Here is a 15,000-nt window from a genome sequence, read left to right as displayed (position 1 = left end):
TATTTAGCTATTTTTTTCAAGAAAGGGAAATAAAGAATATTTCAAGTGACTTTTTCTTTTGTTGTTTTTTCTCAAATCATGAAATGTAGTTCAAATTCAGCTGTTTTATTTACAGGCTGTTACTGAATCCATCCAGTTCATTTTGCCTTCTTGTGAAACATTTTCTTTTTGTATATTTAGTAGAGTTTTTATTTCCTGGTAACAAAAACACAGAAACATAAGTCCTTGCAGGGTGTATTATCTGTAATGCAGCTTATATTTAAGCAATTAATAAAAAAAGATTAAAAGTTTTTGACAAAAAGCTGTGCAAAAACCAAATACCACAAACTCACTATCCTGTGAAACATGGTGGTGGCAGCATCATGCTATGGGGATGCTTCTCAGCAGCCGGCCCTGAAAGGTTTTAAAATAAAACAAATGCTGCAAAATAAAGTAAAATCCTAGACAGTTTGATGCTGTCTGCAAAAGAAGTACGACGTAAGGGAGGATTTATTTTCCCAGCAAGACAATAATTTGAGGCAAACAGAAAACTAGACAGAAACAGCTTGAAGACAAGGTGAATGTTCTGGAGTGGCTGAGTCAAGGCCCAGATCTAAATCCAACCGAGCATTTGTGGCTTGACTTGAAAGGATCTGTTCATGCTCCATCCCCACGCAAGCTGTCAGAGCTTGTGCAGTTTGAAGGATGGAGTAAAGTTCCAGATGTGTCCAGATGTGTGAGACTGATTGAGACTCAGCACTGCGATTAAAGCCAGAGTACCAACTACTGTGGTAAAGGAGGTAAAAAAAAATTGTGCATTTGACATGCCAATATTTTTATTTAATTGGTATTACTGTATCATTTTGATTCAGCTTTGACATTGATGGGTTTTTGGGGGTAAATTTAGTTAAAAATGCCATTTTATATTGACTACGATAGATTTACGACGGCAGTAAAAGCATAAAACATCCAAGAGGGAGAAAAATTTTATAGGCAATGTATGTTTCTGTAATTTAATCTTTGGAAATTTTTTTCTGTAATCATAAACTGGATGGAAACCATGACGAGAACAAACACACATCCCTGTTTCTATCTTGCGGCGACGTGGGTTGTGACAATTTGAATAATGTAATCCATATTTAAATCGTAAAACAAAGTAGAGATCCTCCAACAGCCCTTCAAACCAGGTCCATCATTGTGGTTCCCATATAGCAGTCACATCCTAGAAGTACTGTGGGCTCCTGGTTTTCCTATCTCCCCAAAATATAGAATCCCATAAAAACGAAGATGAATGACTCTTCTGTGTTGTATTAATTTGTTTCATCAGAGGAGAGCAGTGCTGGCGGCCTTGTGAAGCCATAATAAGTTCCTGTGGTGTTTGTCTCAGCATGCTAATGTTAACTTGCAAGTATACTCACCATGTTGATCATTTTAATCCTGAAGTTATGCTTGTCTCATGTTTCGTGGCCGTTGGTGGCGTCACAGCGAAAACAAGGGATCATCAGTCTGAGTCTTTATCATTTGGAGACAATAAAATATAATGGGAGTCTATAAAACGGTTGGCAAAACCCAAAGTCTGAGCCCCTTGCCCCGAGAGCTGAGTCACTGGGGTTTCTTCAAGTCTGCTGAGGTTCACAGTGAAGGCACCTGATGCCTGCCTAATACCGTGACCAGCTCTGACGTTCAACTACCACACAGCTGATCGTCTACCTACACGAGGTTTAATTCACCGGATGCATCATTTCAGGAAAAAGCTATATATCCCTTCCAGACATAAAATATAAATACAAATAAAATCTGGTTATCTGCATGAGAAATGTCTTTCCAGTTGGACATTGTATTCACTTTGTGACCCATTCCTCCTTCACATTCCAGCCTTTCTCTGCCAAAAACGAGAACCAAAGCACCCTCCCGCCCCCCTCCTCCACACCTTGGCCCTCTCCACCCCACCAGCTTGCACTGGACTGGGTGAACGGTTGGCTGGTGTTGAGAGTTCAAGTTTCCATGTGAATTTAATGATACTTTGTGTGCGGTCCTCAGCTTCTGTATATTCATGAAAAGTATCTCATTGAAACTTTTCAGCGCTAACAGTGACACCAACTGCCAAACATCCTGTGTATTCCCCCCCAGAATAAACTGAAAACAAACCGAGCGAATGAGTATTGTGACAAAATGTCTCAGTGAATTAGCCATCTTGCTCCCCTTTCAAGTTGGTAATGTAAATTAGGTTTCCAAACTAAACTTGCTGACAGAAACTGGTAGAAATTAAACTAAAAGGTTCAGTGGCACAAAGATGATGATATCGGAACAAATGGAGAACAGTTTGCAGTATGAACACGCTGCTGGCCTCGTGTCAGTAGGGTGTGGCACCCCCTGGGTGTGGATGCAGAATGGAGTCATCCAGCTGTTGGATTCTCTCCTGTGGCAAGTCGACTGACAGCTGTTAGAAATCTTGAAATCCATCCGATCAGCAACGGGTCAAAGTTAATCCCATTAAACTATTACAACCACAAACTTTAAAATATTTTCCTGGGATTCTGTGTGACAAAGCAACACAAAGTATCGTATAATTGTGACGTGGAAGGAAAATTACACAAAGTTTTCAATAAAATTTGTAAAAATAAATCTGAAAAGTGGTGTGTTCTTCAGAGGTCACCAAGTTAGTAAATTAGTCTGCCTCGGTGCAATTTAATCACAGCGGTTTGTTGAAGGCCTCAAAGGTTTGCTACAGCATAAGTGGTCAAACTGCATCATGAAGGCCAAGGAATGCATTAGTCAGGTCTGGGGTAAAGTTGTTGAGAAGTTTAAAACATGGTTAGAGTATAAAACTGGGGGAATCTGTCGACAGGACAAGTACTAGTCGTGTCCACATTTTTAGAACGGTGGCACAGTTGGTAGAGTTGTTGCCTCTCAGTGAGAAGGTTGCTGGATTGAATCCCAGCTGGAACTTTTCTGGGGGGAGTTTGCATGTTCTCTCCGTGCACGGCCACTGTCCCTAGTTGTGAGTGAGAGTAAGTGGTTGTTTGTCTCGTTTGTCTCTATGTGGTCGTCAGTCAGAAAAGGGTGGATTGCTCAGTTCGTGTTGAGGGTGAGTCAAGTGGAGGAGTTCAAGCATCTTGGTGTTTTATTCACAGGTGAGGGAAGAATGGAGCATGAGATCAACAGACGGATTGGTGCAGCATCTGCAGTATTGTGGACTCTGTGCTGGTCTGTTGAGGTGAAGCGGGAATCGAGCAGTAAGGCGAAGCTCTCTTTATCGGTCAGTCTACCCTCACCTATGGCCACAAACTCCGAGTAGTGACTGAAAGAATGAGAAAGCAGATACAGGCAGTTGAAATGAGTTTCCTCTGCAGGGTAGATGGACTCTCCCTTAGAGACAGGGTGAGAAGTTCAATTATCCAGGAATCTCGAGTAAAACCGCTACTCCTTCACATCGAGAGGAACCAGTTGAGGTGGTTTGGGCATTTGGTAAGGATGTTACCTGGGTGCCTCCCTAGGGAGTTACTTCAGGCATGTCTGACTGGGAGAAGACCCAGTACACGCTGGAGAAACTGTCTCTTGGTTGGCCTGGAACCCCTAAGACTGGACTTAAGACTTTCCTTTTTGATGAATCCTACAGGTCCTTCTCAAAAAATTAGCATATTGTGATAAAGGTCATTATTTTCCATAATGTAATGATAAAAATGAAACTTTCATATATTTCAGATTCATTGCACACCAACTGAAATATTTCAGGTCTTTAATTGTTTTAATACTGATGATTATGGCATACAGCTCATGAAAACCCAAAATGCCTGTCCCAAAAAATTAGCATATCATGAAAAGGTTCTCTAAACAAGCTATTAACCTAACCATCTGAATCAACGACGTAACTCTAAACACCTGCAAAAGATTCCTGAGGCTTTTAAAAACTCCCAGCCTTGTTCATTACTCAAAACCGCAATCATGGGTAAGACTGCCGACCTGACTGCTGTCCAGAAGGCCATCATTGACACCCTCAAGCAAGAGGGTAAGACACAGAAAAAAATTGCTGAATTAATAGGCTGTTCCCAGAGTGCTGTATCAAGGCACCTCAGTGGGAAGTCTGTGGGAAGGGAAAAGTGTGGCAGAAAACGCTGCACAACGAGAAGAGGTGACCGGACCCTGAGGAGGGTTGTGGAGAAGGACCGATTCCAGACCTTGGGGGACCTGCGGAAGCAGTGGACTGAGTCTGGAGTAGAAACATCCAGAGCCACCGTGCACAGGCGTGTGCAGGAAATGGGCTACAGGTGCCGCATTCCCCAGGTCAAGCCACTCTTGAACAAGAGACTGCGTCAGAAGCATCTCGCCTGGGACTGCTGCTGTGTGGTCCAAAGTTATGTTCTCTGATTACAGTAAATTTTGCATTTCCTTTGGAAATCAAGGTCCCAGAGTCTGGAGGAAGAGAGGAGACACAGAATTCACATTGCTTGAGGTCCACTGTCAAGTTTCCACAGTCACTGGGGTGCCATGTCATCTGCTGGTGTTGGTCCACTGTGTTTTATCAAGCGCAGGGTCAATGCAGCTAGCTATCAGGAGATTTTGGAGCACTTCATGCTTCCATCTGCTGAAAAGCTTTATGGAGATGAAGATTTCATTTTTCAGCACGACCTGGCACCTGCTCACAGTGCCAAAACCACTGGTAAATGGTTTACTGACCATGGTATTACTGTGCTCAATTGGCCTGCCAACTCTCCTGACCTGAACTCCATAGAGAACCTGTGGGATATTGTGAAGAGAAAGTTGAGAGACGTAAGACCCAACACTCTGGATGAGCTTAAGGCCGCTATCGAAGCATCCTGGGCCTCCATAACACCTCAGCAGTGCCACAGGCTGATTGGCTCCATGCCACGTCACATTGAAGCAGTCATTCATGCAAAAAGGTTTCCCGACCAAGTATTGAGTGCATAACTGAACATGATTATTTGAAGGTTGGCGTTTTTTGTATTAAAAACACTTGTCTTTCATTGGTGGGATGAAATATGCTAATTTTTTGGGACAAGCATTTTGGGTTTTCATGAGCTGTATGCCATAATCATCAGTATTAAAACAATTAGACCTGAAATATTTCAGTTGGTGTGCAATGAATCTGAAATATATGAAAGTTTCATTTTTATCATTACATTACGGAAAATAATGACCTTTATCACAATATGCTAATTTTTTGAGAAGGACCTGTATAGTTAGGGTTGGCTTGTTATGCTGCTATAGGCTTAGACTACTGGAGGACAAATTGACCTAATTTCCTTAAATGAATTGTTAAAACTGAATATTTTTCATTAGATATTATTTTTATTTTAACATGTGATTTTTGACCTGCCATTGTGTATCCATTCCTCTCAAACCCAGCTGGTCGAAGCAGATGCCGCTTGTCCTGAGTCTGGTTCTGCTAAAGGTTTCTTCCTCTTGAGTTTTTCCTTTTCACTGTCGCCTTCATGCTTGCTCAAGATGAGAGTTCTGCACAAAGCAGTCTGGTCCTCAGATAAATAGTGTTAACTTGTTATTTTTATATATGAATGTTTCTGTTCAGTGCCCTGAGACGAATTCTGTTGTGACTTGGCACTTTATAAATAAACTGAATTGAAAATAAATGAAGACGAATGTCGGCGTGCTTGCATAAAAACTCAGGACACACATCTTCAGAGTCTAAAATGTTTTAATTGACTTTCAAAATGTGACGCAACTTTACATCTTTGAAAAAACACGCTGCAAAACACGGGTCACAAAAGATAGAAATCATACAAGAGATTACTTTGAAAAGTCAAGTGTTTGAACACCAAAACAGACAGTGAAGTAATCAATATATACATTTACTGTAGCATGTACAAAGACTTGTCAGGATGCAGTACAGCGGGCACTTTTTTTGAAACACTGTAGCCGACTGAATTGTGTTAGGATGAAAGGTTTCCTCGAGCATCGTCGGGGCTAGCTGACGTGCGCTGTGCACATTTAATGCCTTCACAAACCCCATAGAATGCACGACAACGCTAAAAACAGCAGAAACACATTTAGTCGTAACCACAATTATTTTCTCGCAACAGTCTCAACAACGTAGTGCATTTTAGAAAACTCTAAGAGGGTTTGAAATCCACGTTGGACTTTTTGATCAAAAGCAGAACTTTAAATCAGTTTGCCGACTTTGCACCAATTCGGTATAAAAAGACGTGTTCAGGACGTGAGCGTGTGTGTTTGTGTAGATGGGACAAAGCTTTTACGTTCACTTCAATTTAATAAAAGCTCCCTTCCTAAACAAAGTGAAACTGAGCGTTTCTGTTCATTTTTTTTAAAAGTGCACTGTACAAGAAAAAGTCTTGCGCGTTGCACCGTGAGGACTACCAGCAAGTGGAGGGACGCTGTGCAGCTCTAAAGCTAAAACGTTACACACCCATTTAGTAAAACACGTAATGCATGCATCTGCAGGCGTGTGAAAGGAACAGGAACTTGCTGAATTTACAGAATGTTCAACTGCAAAATAAAGTTGAATAAAGTTAGAGGTTGCTGCAGCGTCACGTTTACCCAAAGATAATTTGACAGAATCTTCTTTATGTTTATGGTTTTCCTTCAAATATGTTATTTTCATTAAGTTATTTTAGGTTTTTATCCATTTTTTAAATTAATTTCAGTCTTTTTATGTTTTATGACTTCATGACATGTCTTTGTTAACTTTTTTTAGACTTACTGAGGGCAAGAAACAGTACAAGCTTCAAATCTTTGATACTGAAAATAGTTTTAAATAGCAGGATGGATCCTAATCATTTCATTCAACTCCTTTATTCCTTTCCTCGTGCACCACAAGTGTCTAAAGAGTAATCTCGAAGGAATTCCTCACATTCTTCTTGGTTTTTTTCCCTCTCTAAGGCAGAGCAGATCCAGTCAAGGCCTCTCGCTCTCTCTTTCCATCTGAAAACCTTCCAGCTTTGAATTGGCTTCCACTTTCTGCCGGTTGCCCTGCTGGAACACTTACTGCTTTAGTCTGAGACCTTTGGCACTCGTGGCGCAGCGTTTGCCTGTGTTGGAGGCTAGACTTTCCAAAGAGCTGTGTGGCATCGCTCTCGTGCATTTCAGCTTTATTCTACTCTAAACAACGTCTTTTGCTTTGAGCTTGTAGCTCTTCACGTCTTTATGTTGCGTCCAAATCCCTTTTTTCCACTCAAGTTTTTGTCAAATTTCAGATTTGATGAGATTACTTTAAACATGACCCTTCATATACAGAGTTTGATGTGCAGGAAATGGCACGAAGTGTCCGGTACAACGTTATGTGTGTCGTGAATTTGAATAAAACTGCTGCAAGAAGTAAGCGCTGCTGGGTTTGGATGGATTATAAATCTCTTACTCTTTAATTAAAGCATCTGAAAATGTACTGATTTGAAAACTGCTGAGTAACAATTTGTTTAAAATGATTCTGCTTAATTAGCAAAATGAGAAAACAGTTTTGAATAAAGAGCATAAACATGAACAATGTCTGCACGAAGCAGGGAAGGTTTCTACACAGTTTAAGACGTTGTGTGAACGCTGAAGTGCTGCTCTGAGTAGACTCTGTGTCCCGGCAGCTGAAATGTATTAAAACTGCAGTAGTTTTACACCTAGAGCAGAGGAAACTAGTCTGAGAAAGTAACATTTGTGGTTTTTGTTTCCTGTCATCCAGGATTTGTCCTTTCCAAAGACCAGTCCAAGGTTTAAACACGCCTACTAACACTGAGCTGCCTTTTTTTAAACTTTTTTGTCTTAATTGTAGAAGAGTTGTGAAAGAACAAGTGTGTGGAATGTTGTAGTAAACAGAAAAAATGAGTAATATATAAGTTGTTCTCACTGTTTTCTGATCGATAACAGCTACGCACAGATCCCTTCCACGCTTCATCAGATAATCATCTGGAATATTTTTGTTCTGATGGGACGCCTCATCTCTTCGTGTTTAACTTCTCAATTGGATCAAGTATTTAAGGCTCTGTCTACAATACTCCAGATATTAGAAAAAGTGAGATGTTTCGGTTGAGTTTGCACCTCCTGTCCACACGCAAAAAGGTTTTTTTTATTTTCCAAAGTGGAGCTTTTTGTTTTTAGTGTATCCATGTAGACGGCAGTTTGTTTCATGAATGCGCAGTTTGTGCGTCAGAAGCCAAAACAAAAAAGGAGCCATTTTAATTTATTTTAGTTTTGCAATTTTTCCAGCGTCCGCCTCTTTTTGTCTGGATCCTGTGTTGGGTGAGTGGATTTTTAAAAGAAAACTGTAAATTACATCAAAATTGGAACAAAGCGAGCTGCTGTTTGGTTTTTTGGATAATCTTTAGCCGAGCTATGAATGTTTGTTCAGTTTTTTTCTTTATGGTATTTAATAAGGATGTTCTCACAATGAATGGTGTATTTTAGGTGTTTTAACAATTTTTCCAAAAAGGAGATTTATTTTTTTTTATAAATGGAGAAAAATATGAAAGTCTGAAAAAAATCTAGTGGTATAAATGGAGTTGGGTATGTGTGATGATATTTTACTAAATCTTTTCAACAACCTCAGTACTCAGCATTATGTCAAATACTAATGAATTAAGTAAATTGAGGCCATCCATGAGACAAAGTTCAGTTAAAATAATGAATTGCAATAACTTTAAATCATATTTCTTACACGCCGGCTGCCAAATCTTATGTCTCCAGAAAAACGCAGTCTCCATTTTTGTAGTAATTTTTCTGTTTAAGGTTGTAGTTTCGAGGCAGAACTGTGAGTCACAGCCTGTTTTATGTGCACATCGATGCACACATTAGCTTAAAAAATTGATATTGTAAAGAAATGTCATAGGGGATTAAAAAAATCTAAGTATTTGCTCAAACAGCTGGAAAATGTTATTTTGCTCTTGAATAAACCCCACTCTGATCAGTGGTTTCACCCTTCAATAAGAGCTTCTCCCTGCTTCTCCAAACTGACATGCTGTCTGCTACAGGTTAGATATCAACTGCTCCCTTAAAAAACATTTATTAGCTCAGATTGCTGCAGCTTCACAACATTTACGCTTCAGGGAGGACGATGTAAAGCAAAACTCAGTTTTAAAAGAAGAAGAAAAAACAATTTGGACCAAAAAGAAAGTGAAATATTGGAGAGAAGAGTGCATCGGACAGCATCTGTGCGTTCCTACTGTGAAGCACGGAGGAGGAGGTGTGATGGTGTGGAGGTGTTTGTTGACACGTTTCATGGTTTTCTGCATCACAGTAGATCACAGCAACACACCACCCCTCGGACTGAACTAAGAAAGCAATATTCAGAGTTTTAGGACTTTAAGCCTTTGACCTCGAGCTGAGGGCTGATAGGACCAACATTGACTCTAAACACAACTTCAGACCTTCAGGCTCAAGAAGTGCTGCGCACGATGGTTCAGCGGGCCGAAACCTCATTGAGGTGGTTTGAAATGAGCTGAGCTGAGAAGGTGGAGGGAAAGAAAAGTGCTGGACATTTCGGTAAAACTCTGAATACATTCAGAAGAAAAATCCAGATGATTACCTCGTGAAGATGAGGGAGGAAATGTCACGACTGTATAAACCAAAAAACAAGGTGGGAGCTTTGTATGATTTCAAATAAATGAAGCATAGTTTGATATTTTGTAAAGAAGGCAGAGAGCATAAATAGTCACAATGATTTAAAAAGGTTAAATGAAAATGTTGATTCCAAATGAGTTTTATACTCATTTAATTTTAAGAGGTGAATGTTTAATACAGACCATGATATATATTTTTATTTTTTTTTATTTTATTTTATTGTGTTTTTTTTTCAGCTGCCTCAAACTCCTGTCAAAAACACAAGTTTTTCTCGTCTTCAACTTATTTCACCCCTGATTTTTAACCGTCTGCGTCTTGTACCACAAATCCGCCCTTATAAAACGTAATATTTACACGTTGGCAAACTTTGCCTTCAGATTTTGTTTACTGAGCGAAGACAGTTTTGGATACAAAGTGTGTGTTTTTCAGCTGCACTCCTCAACTTCCTTGTCAAACCTGATGACCCTTTTTTCCATTACAAGGTTTGGCTCAAACCAGCTCCACTCCAATCAGGATTTTATGGTTCTCCCTTTGTAGGTAGAACCCGGTACGTGACACCGTTTCAGTCCTAAATCATTTGTGGTTTGAGTCGAGTTGAGCCAACAACGAAGCATGACCTGAAAACACCTGAGGGAACGACAACGACGACAAAAACAACAACGCATCTGCAACAAAACACACTTTTTTTTTACATTTTGTCGTGCCCAATTTACACATCTGGAAGCTGAAGCTTCGAAACATAAAACACAGATATCTTGACTGCGCTCACGGATGGCATATCCATGTGTGCGTAAATTACAAATCCAAGCGTTGGGCTCTTAAAAGAAAACGAGCGTGCAGACGAACCCGTGCCGACCTGAAGTGAACTCAGTCGGCCTGCGCACATCGGGAGTTTTATGTCCCGTTTCCGTGGAGCCCAAGTTGCAGATGGCTGCGCGATAATTAGCAGCTGATTCATGTTGAAGGGAAACTGTCTGCAGTGGGAGCAGAGCTGATTGGAGTCGAGCCGTTCCACGCTGTGGAAAAACACGCGTAATCGTTGCAGCGCAGCCTCGGAGGACGGCGCCAGGACTTTAAACAAGCGGGAAAAAACATATTTTTTAAAACTGAATCATGTACCATTAGATACATTTAAAAATCTTATTGTCTAGCATGAACAAAAGCACTTAAATGTTTTTATTATTCTCAACTTCACATACAAAAATGTGGCAAGTGCATTAAACAGCAAAAAAAAAAAAAAAAAAAATCTAATTTTGCTAAGTTGATAGGCGATGCGTTTAATTTCTTTTCCTAATTCAATCAGCTTTGATTTTTTTATAGGGTTTAGATTTTATGTAGGTCATGAGGAAAACAGTTTCCCATTTGGGGAAAACCATGATTTTAACGCTGCAACTTCATGTTGATTTAAAAACGAGTATCTAAAACAATCATTTCTTTTATCTTTTTTCTTTTCTGAAACCGGTGAGGTGTTTGCCGATGAGACCTTGCAGCTCTTAAGATAAAAGCTTAACCAGCTCTGAATAAATTATCTCACTTATTACTAAAAGGTGGAGAAAAATAAAAGTCTTGATCACAAAAAAAAAACCAACAGATAAGTGAAAACAGGACCCAGCTAAAAGCAATCAGACTGACGAGGTGGAGAAACAGTTCACAGCCTTAGTTTGAAGTTCGTGGAGGCAGCATTTTATACACGTTCTGACGGGGAATCAGGAAAATCCTTCTACTTGTGGAACAAGATGGGTTTAGCCAAACCTGCCAGGATCTTTGGGACGTGTACCGAGATGATCTCTCCGATCATCTCTGGAAAGCTGACCTTGGTGTGGAGTGACTGAGCCTGGACGAAAAGGTCGAACGTGAACTGATGGAGCTTCTTCACCGTCTGGAACAGAAGACGCAAAGTCATCGTTACGTTCTCCGATGTTCTCACGGGATTTTACCGTATGTGTTAGAACCTGCCGCCGAAAGGAAAAAAGGTGAGCAATAATGTTTTTGCTTGTGTTTATATGTTCAGTTCAATGGACAGTTTTTAATGAAACTCTCAGAAAGTCATCAGTGGATGAACATCTACAACTGATTGTTTCAAGATGTCTTCGAGATATAGAGAACTTTACTAATTGGCTTTTATGTATGTGAATGTTTCTGTAAAGTGCCTCGAGACAACTTTGTTGTGATTTGGCGCAATATAAATAAACTGAATTGAATTGAATTGAAGATGGCTGCCAATAATTGGCACCATCAAACCCAGACATGGTTTGACCTCAGTCACTTTTCCAGTGAACATGGAGTCGTTCTCAACACAAAGTCCTGACCTGAACCCGATCGAGATGCTGTGGCATGACCTTAAAAAGGTGGTTCATGCTCGGAAACCCTCCAGTGTGGTTGAATGACAAGAATTCTGCAGAGGAGTGGGCCAAACTCCTCCACAATGCTGTACAACACTCATTGCTAGTAGAGCAGTCATTTCTAACTCAAACCTGGAGCTCGCCCCAGATTCAGACCGGGCCGGGCCATAATAATGTGCCTAATGTGTGGGCCAGGTTGGTGTCGGGCTTTTTATTGCGTCAGGGACGTGCGCAACCAATGATCCAATATATGCAAACATGGCTTGCCATACTACACCTGGTGCACGCAGTCATTTGACCGCATGTTGACTGACCGGTTGAAAGAGGTAAAAAGTTCAGTTAAGCTTCAGATGGACTACTGCCAGCGATTCATCAGCCCAAATGGGCGTTCATTCAGCTGCTGGGCTCAGCAGACGTGTGCAGCCAAGACCCAAACAGGTGAGATTACAAAATATCCGACATGTCAGAGCAGGATGCAGGCAGAAGCAGGGGAAGCATTTAATGCGCTTTGACCGCTCCTCAGCTCTGATCTTCTGCCCCTTTACTCAGCCGCGTGCGTCAGCTGATTGTTAATAATAGTTGGTGGTAAGCTTAATTAAAAATGTTAGGGGGGTGGGTGTTTCGGGTTCGTACCTGTAATTACTGTTAATTTGTCGGATCGGTTGGGAATCAGAGATGATGGCTGCGGCTAGGTCGGTTCGGATTATTTGGACTCGAGTGCAACTCTAATTGCTAGGCCTGCCATGATAACAAATTTTGCTGGACGATTTATTGTCTCAGAAATTATTGAGATAAACGACAATATTGTTTGAAATTTGACAATAATCACACAAAGCTTTTAATAAAAATAAATAAAAAAATCAGGAAACAAGTTCTCCGCTTCTTTTTGCAAAGAAAAACAACTTTTTAGACGAAAGCACGAGTTTCAACCGTGAATTTTGGAGCTTCGACAAAACTGAGGTTTTTTCCAAAGGTCGGCCTGTTAGCTTAGCTCGTAGCTTAGCGTCTCTGTTTAGCTGCTTTAAACGATCCAAAAGCATGATTTTGGATCGTTAAAACAAATTTTAAAGAGAAAATAGAAAGGGAGGGGTCAGTGAAGAAGACAGGAGTTGAGCCTTTTGTCATCCAGTGTCTTCAGTAGAAAGAGAGACACGAAGAAATGATAAAGCTGATAAATTAAAACGAGGCCGATAATTTTAATTTATCATGCGATTAATTGATTTATTGTTTATCGCGACAGGCCTACTCATTGCCAGTTATTGCAGACACCTGATTGCAGTTGTTGCGGCTAAGGGTGACCCAGGCTGTTAATGCGTTTAGGGGGCGATCACTTTTTCCACACGGGCCATGTAGGTTTGGATTTTTTTCCCTAAATAATAAAGACCTTCATTTAAAAACTGAATATCATGTTTACTTGTTTTATCTCTGTCTAACATTTAAATGTGTTTGATGATCTGAAACCCTTAAGTGTGACACACATGCAAAGGTTCACACCACTGTGCTCTGAGTGTGACATGTAGTCACATTGCATGACGTCAAGCATGCTGTTATTTTCGAGGTTTGACTAAAATGATTACAGCACCGCCACTTATTAATATAACATATTCAGTTATATCTATTTAAAGGATCAGGACCTGTGTGTCTCACCATCTGCAGAGAGTCCAGGAGCCGCGTGAGCTGGTAGAACCTCTGAGGACAGTTTGTCGTCATTTGATAATTAATGAGACGGTCCAGTTCATTGATGTAGGTGAGGCGCAGTTCGTCAAAGTACTTCTGGCTTTTCAAGCCCTCAACAGGAACTGTACACACACAAAAAACACTTTTGGTTGCAAGTGCACGTCTGTGTATCTGTGCTGATGTTCAGGCAGGTACTCACTGATGCTGAAGAGCAGCAGGGCCTTCATGCACAGGAACTCCTCCTGAGTGATCTGCAGCAGCACGAACTCCTGAGAAAGGTGTCTCATCCGCATGCAGTGCTCATACATGGTGGAGACGTGCATCCGGTGTCTGCAGGTGTAAAAGCATGGGAATGACAGGAGTGAGCCATGTTCCATTTCCATGAGGTGAAGACATTTACTCAGTAATGAATAACGACTGAGACGGAGAGCAAGTGTCAGAGGTGAAATCCAGGAACGCTGACTCTGAAACACATTAGGACAATAGAAACTTCTGCTTTATGATGTGACATCTGGGCCCAGATGTTAAAGAATCTGCTACACTAAAACCCCATCTTCTATCAACGGCTTAGGAGAACGAGAAATTACAGAATGTTCGATTCTCCCATCTGAACAGGAGACATCATCAGCGTTTGCCGTCTCTGCTCACATGAAGTCATTATTATTAACCTGATCGTTTTCAATTTATTCACATTCCTAAGTTGTCCCAGCAATCCGACTACAAATCTCCCCAAAAGAGCTGAATTTTCTCCGTCTCTTCTGAATGCAAAGTTTCCAATTTGTGTTGGATTGAATCTATCATACAGGTGAGGGTGAAATTCTAATATTACAGAGTTACTGAGCAGATCAAAGCAGGAAGTAAGTTAGCAAGACAAGGTCTCAATATAAAAATGAATGAATGTATGTCTTGAAGGCACAGTTCAGCTAATTTTAAGTGGGTTTTAGTGGATAGGCCATGAACAATTCATAACTAACGTGTTGTAGATAGCGCCATAAACAACCTCAGTTTGAGAAGTTTCAAGTTGAAGAGGATCGTTGAGCTAACAGATAGTTTTGAACAAAACTACTTTAATCTCCACAATTTATTAATATTTCATATTAACATCATTTTTATAAACCCTTACATTGCTGTCAGCTTGCATTTTACAGTGGTTTACATACAATTATGTAGTTATGTGCAAATACAAACAGAATCAGCTAGCTGCAGCACTTACACAGCAGCCAGAAGTTCTTCTGCTAAAAATATTAAATTTGTGGGGAAAGTGAGATTCGTGGCAATACGAAGACTGATAAAACAGCACTCACATGAACCGTTAGGAAATGTAGCTTTTTAGAGGACAGTAATTCACATTGGTCATAAACCCCATTGAAACACCGATGGAATCTATGACCATTAAAACACCTGGCGTTTCAATGAATTCTACGACCATTAAAAGACCTGGTGTTTCAATGGAGTCTACGACCAT

The 15,000-nt window shown here is 40.5% G+C and overlaps 1 protein-coding gene across 1 annotated transcript in view; it reads right to left on the bottom strand.

The window, feature by feature from the left end:
• Nucleotides 1-11,236: 11,236 nt before the first annotated feature.
• The window catches only part of LOC119420281 (androgen receptor), a 76,163-nt gene continuing 72,399 nt past the window's right edge, over nt 11,237-15,000 (bottom strand). Inside the window, exons 4-6 of the mRNA XM_037687670.1 lie at nt 13,735-13,865; nt 13,506-13,657; nt 11,237-11,395 (exon numbers count right to left, since the gene is read on the bottom strand). Coding sequence (XP_037543598.1) covers nt 11,237-11,395; nt 13,506-13,657; nt 13,735-13,865 — 442 coding nt within the window. The remainder of the gene's footprint in view (nt 11,396-13,505; nt 13,658-13,734; nt 13,866-15,000) is intronic.

The sequence above is a fragment of the Nematolebias whitei genome, chromosome 14 (assembly GCF_014905685.2).
Source record: "Nematolebias whitei isolate Nwh7 chromosome 14, NemWhi1, whole genome shotgun sequence".
NCBI classification, from domain to species: Eukaryota; Metazoa; Chordata; class Actinopteri; order Cyprinodontiformes; family Rivulidae; genus Nematolebias; species Nematolebias whitei.
This window is presented reverse-complemented; position numbering and strand designations above follow the sequence as displayed.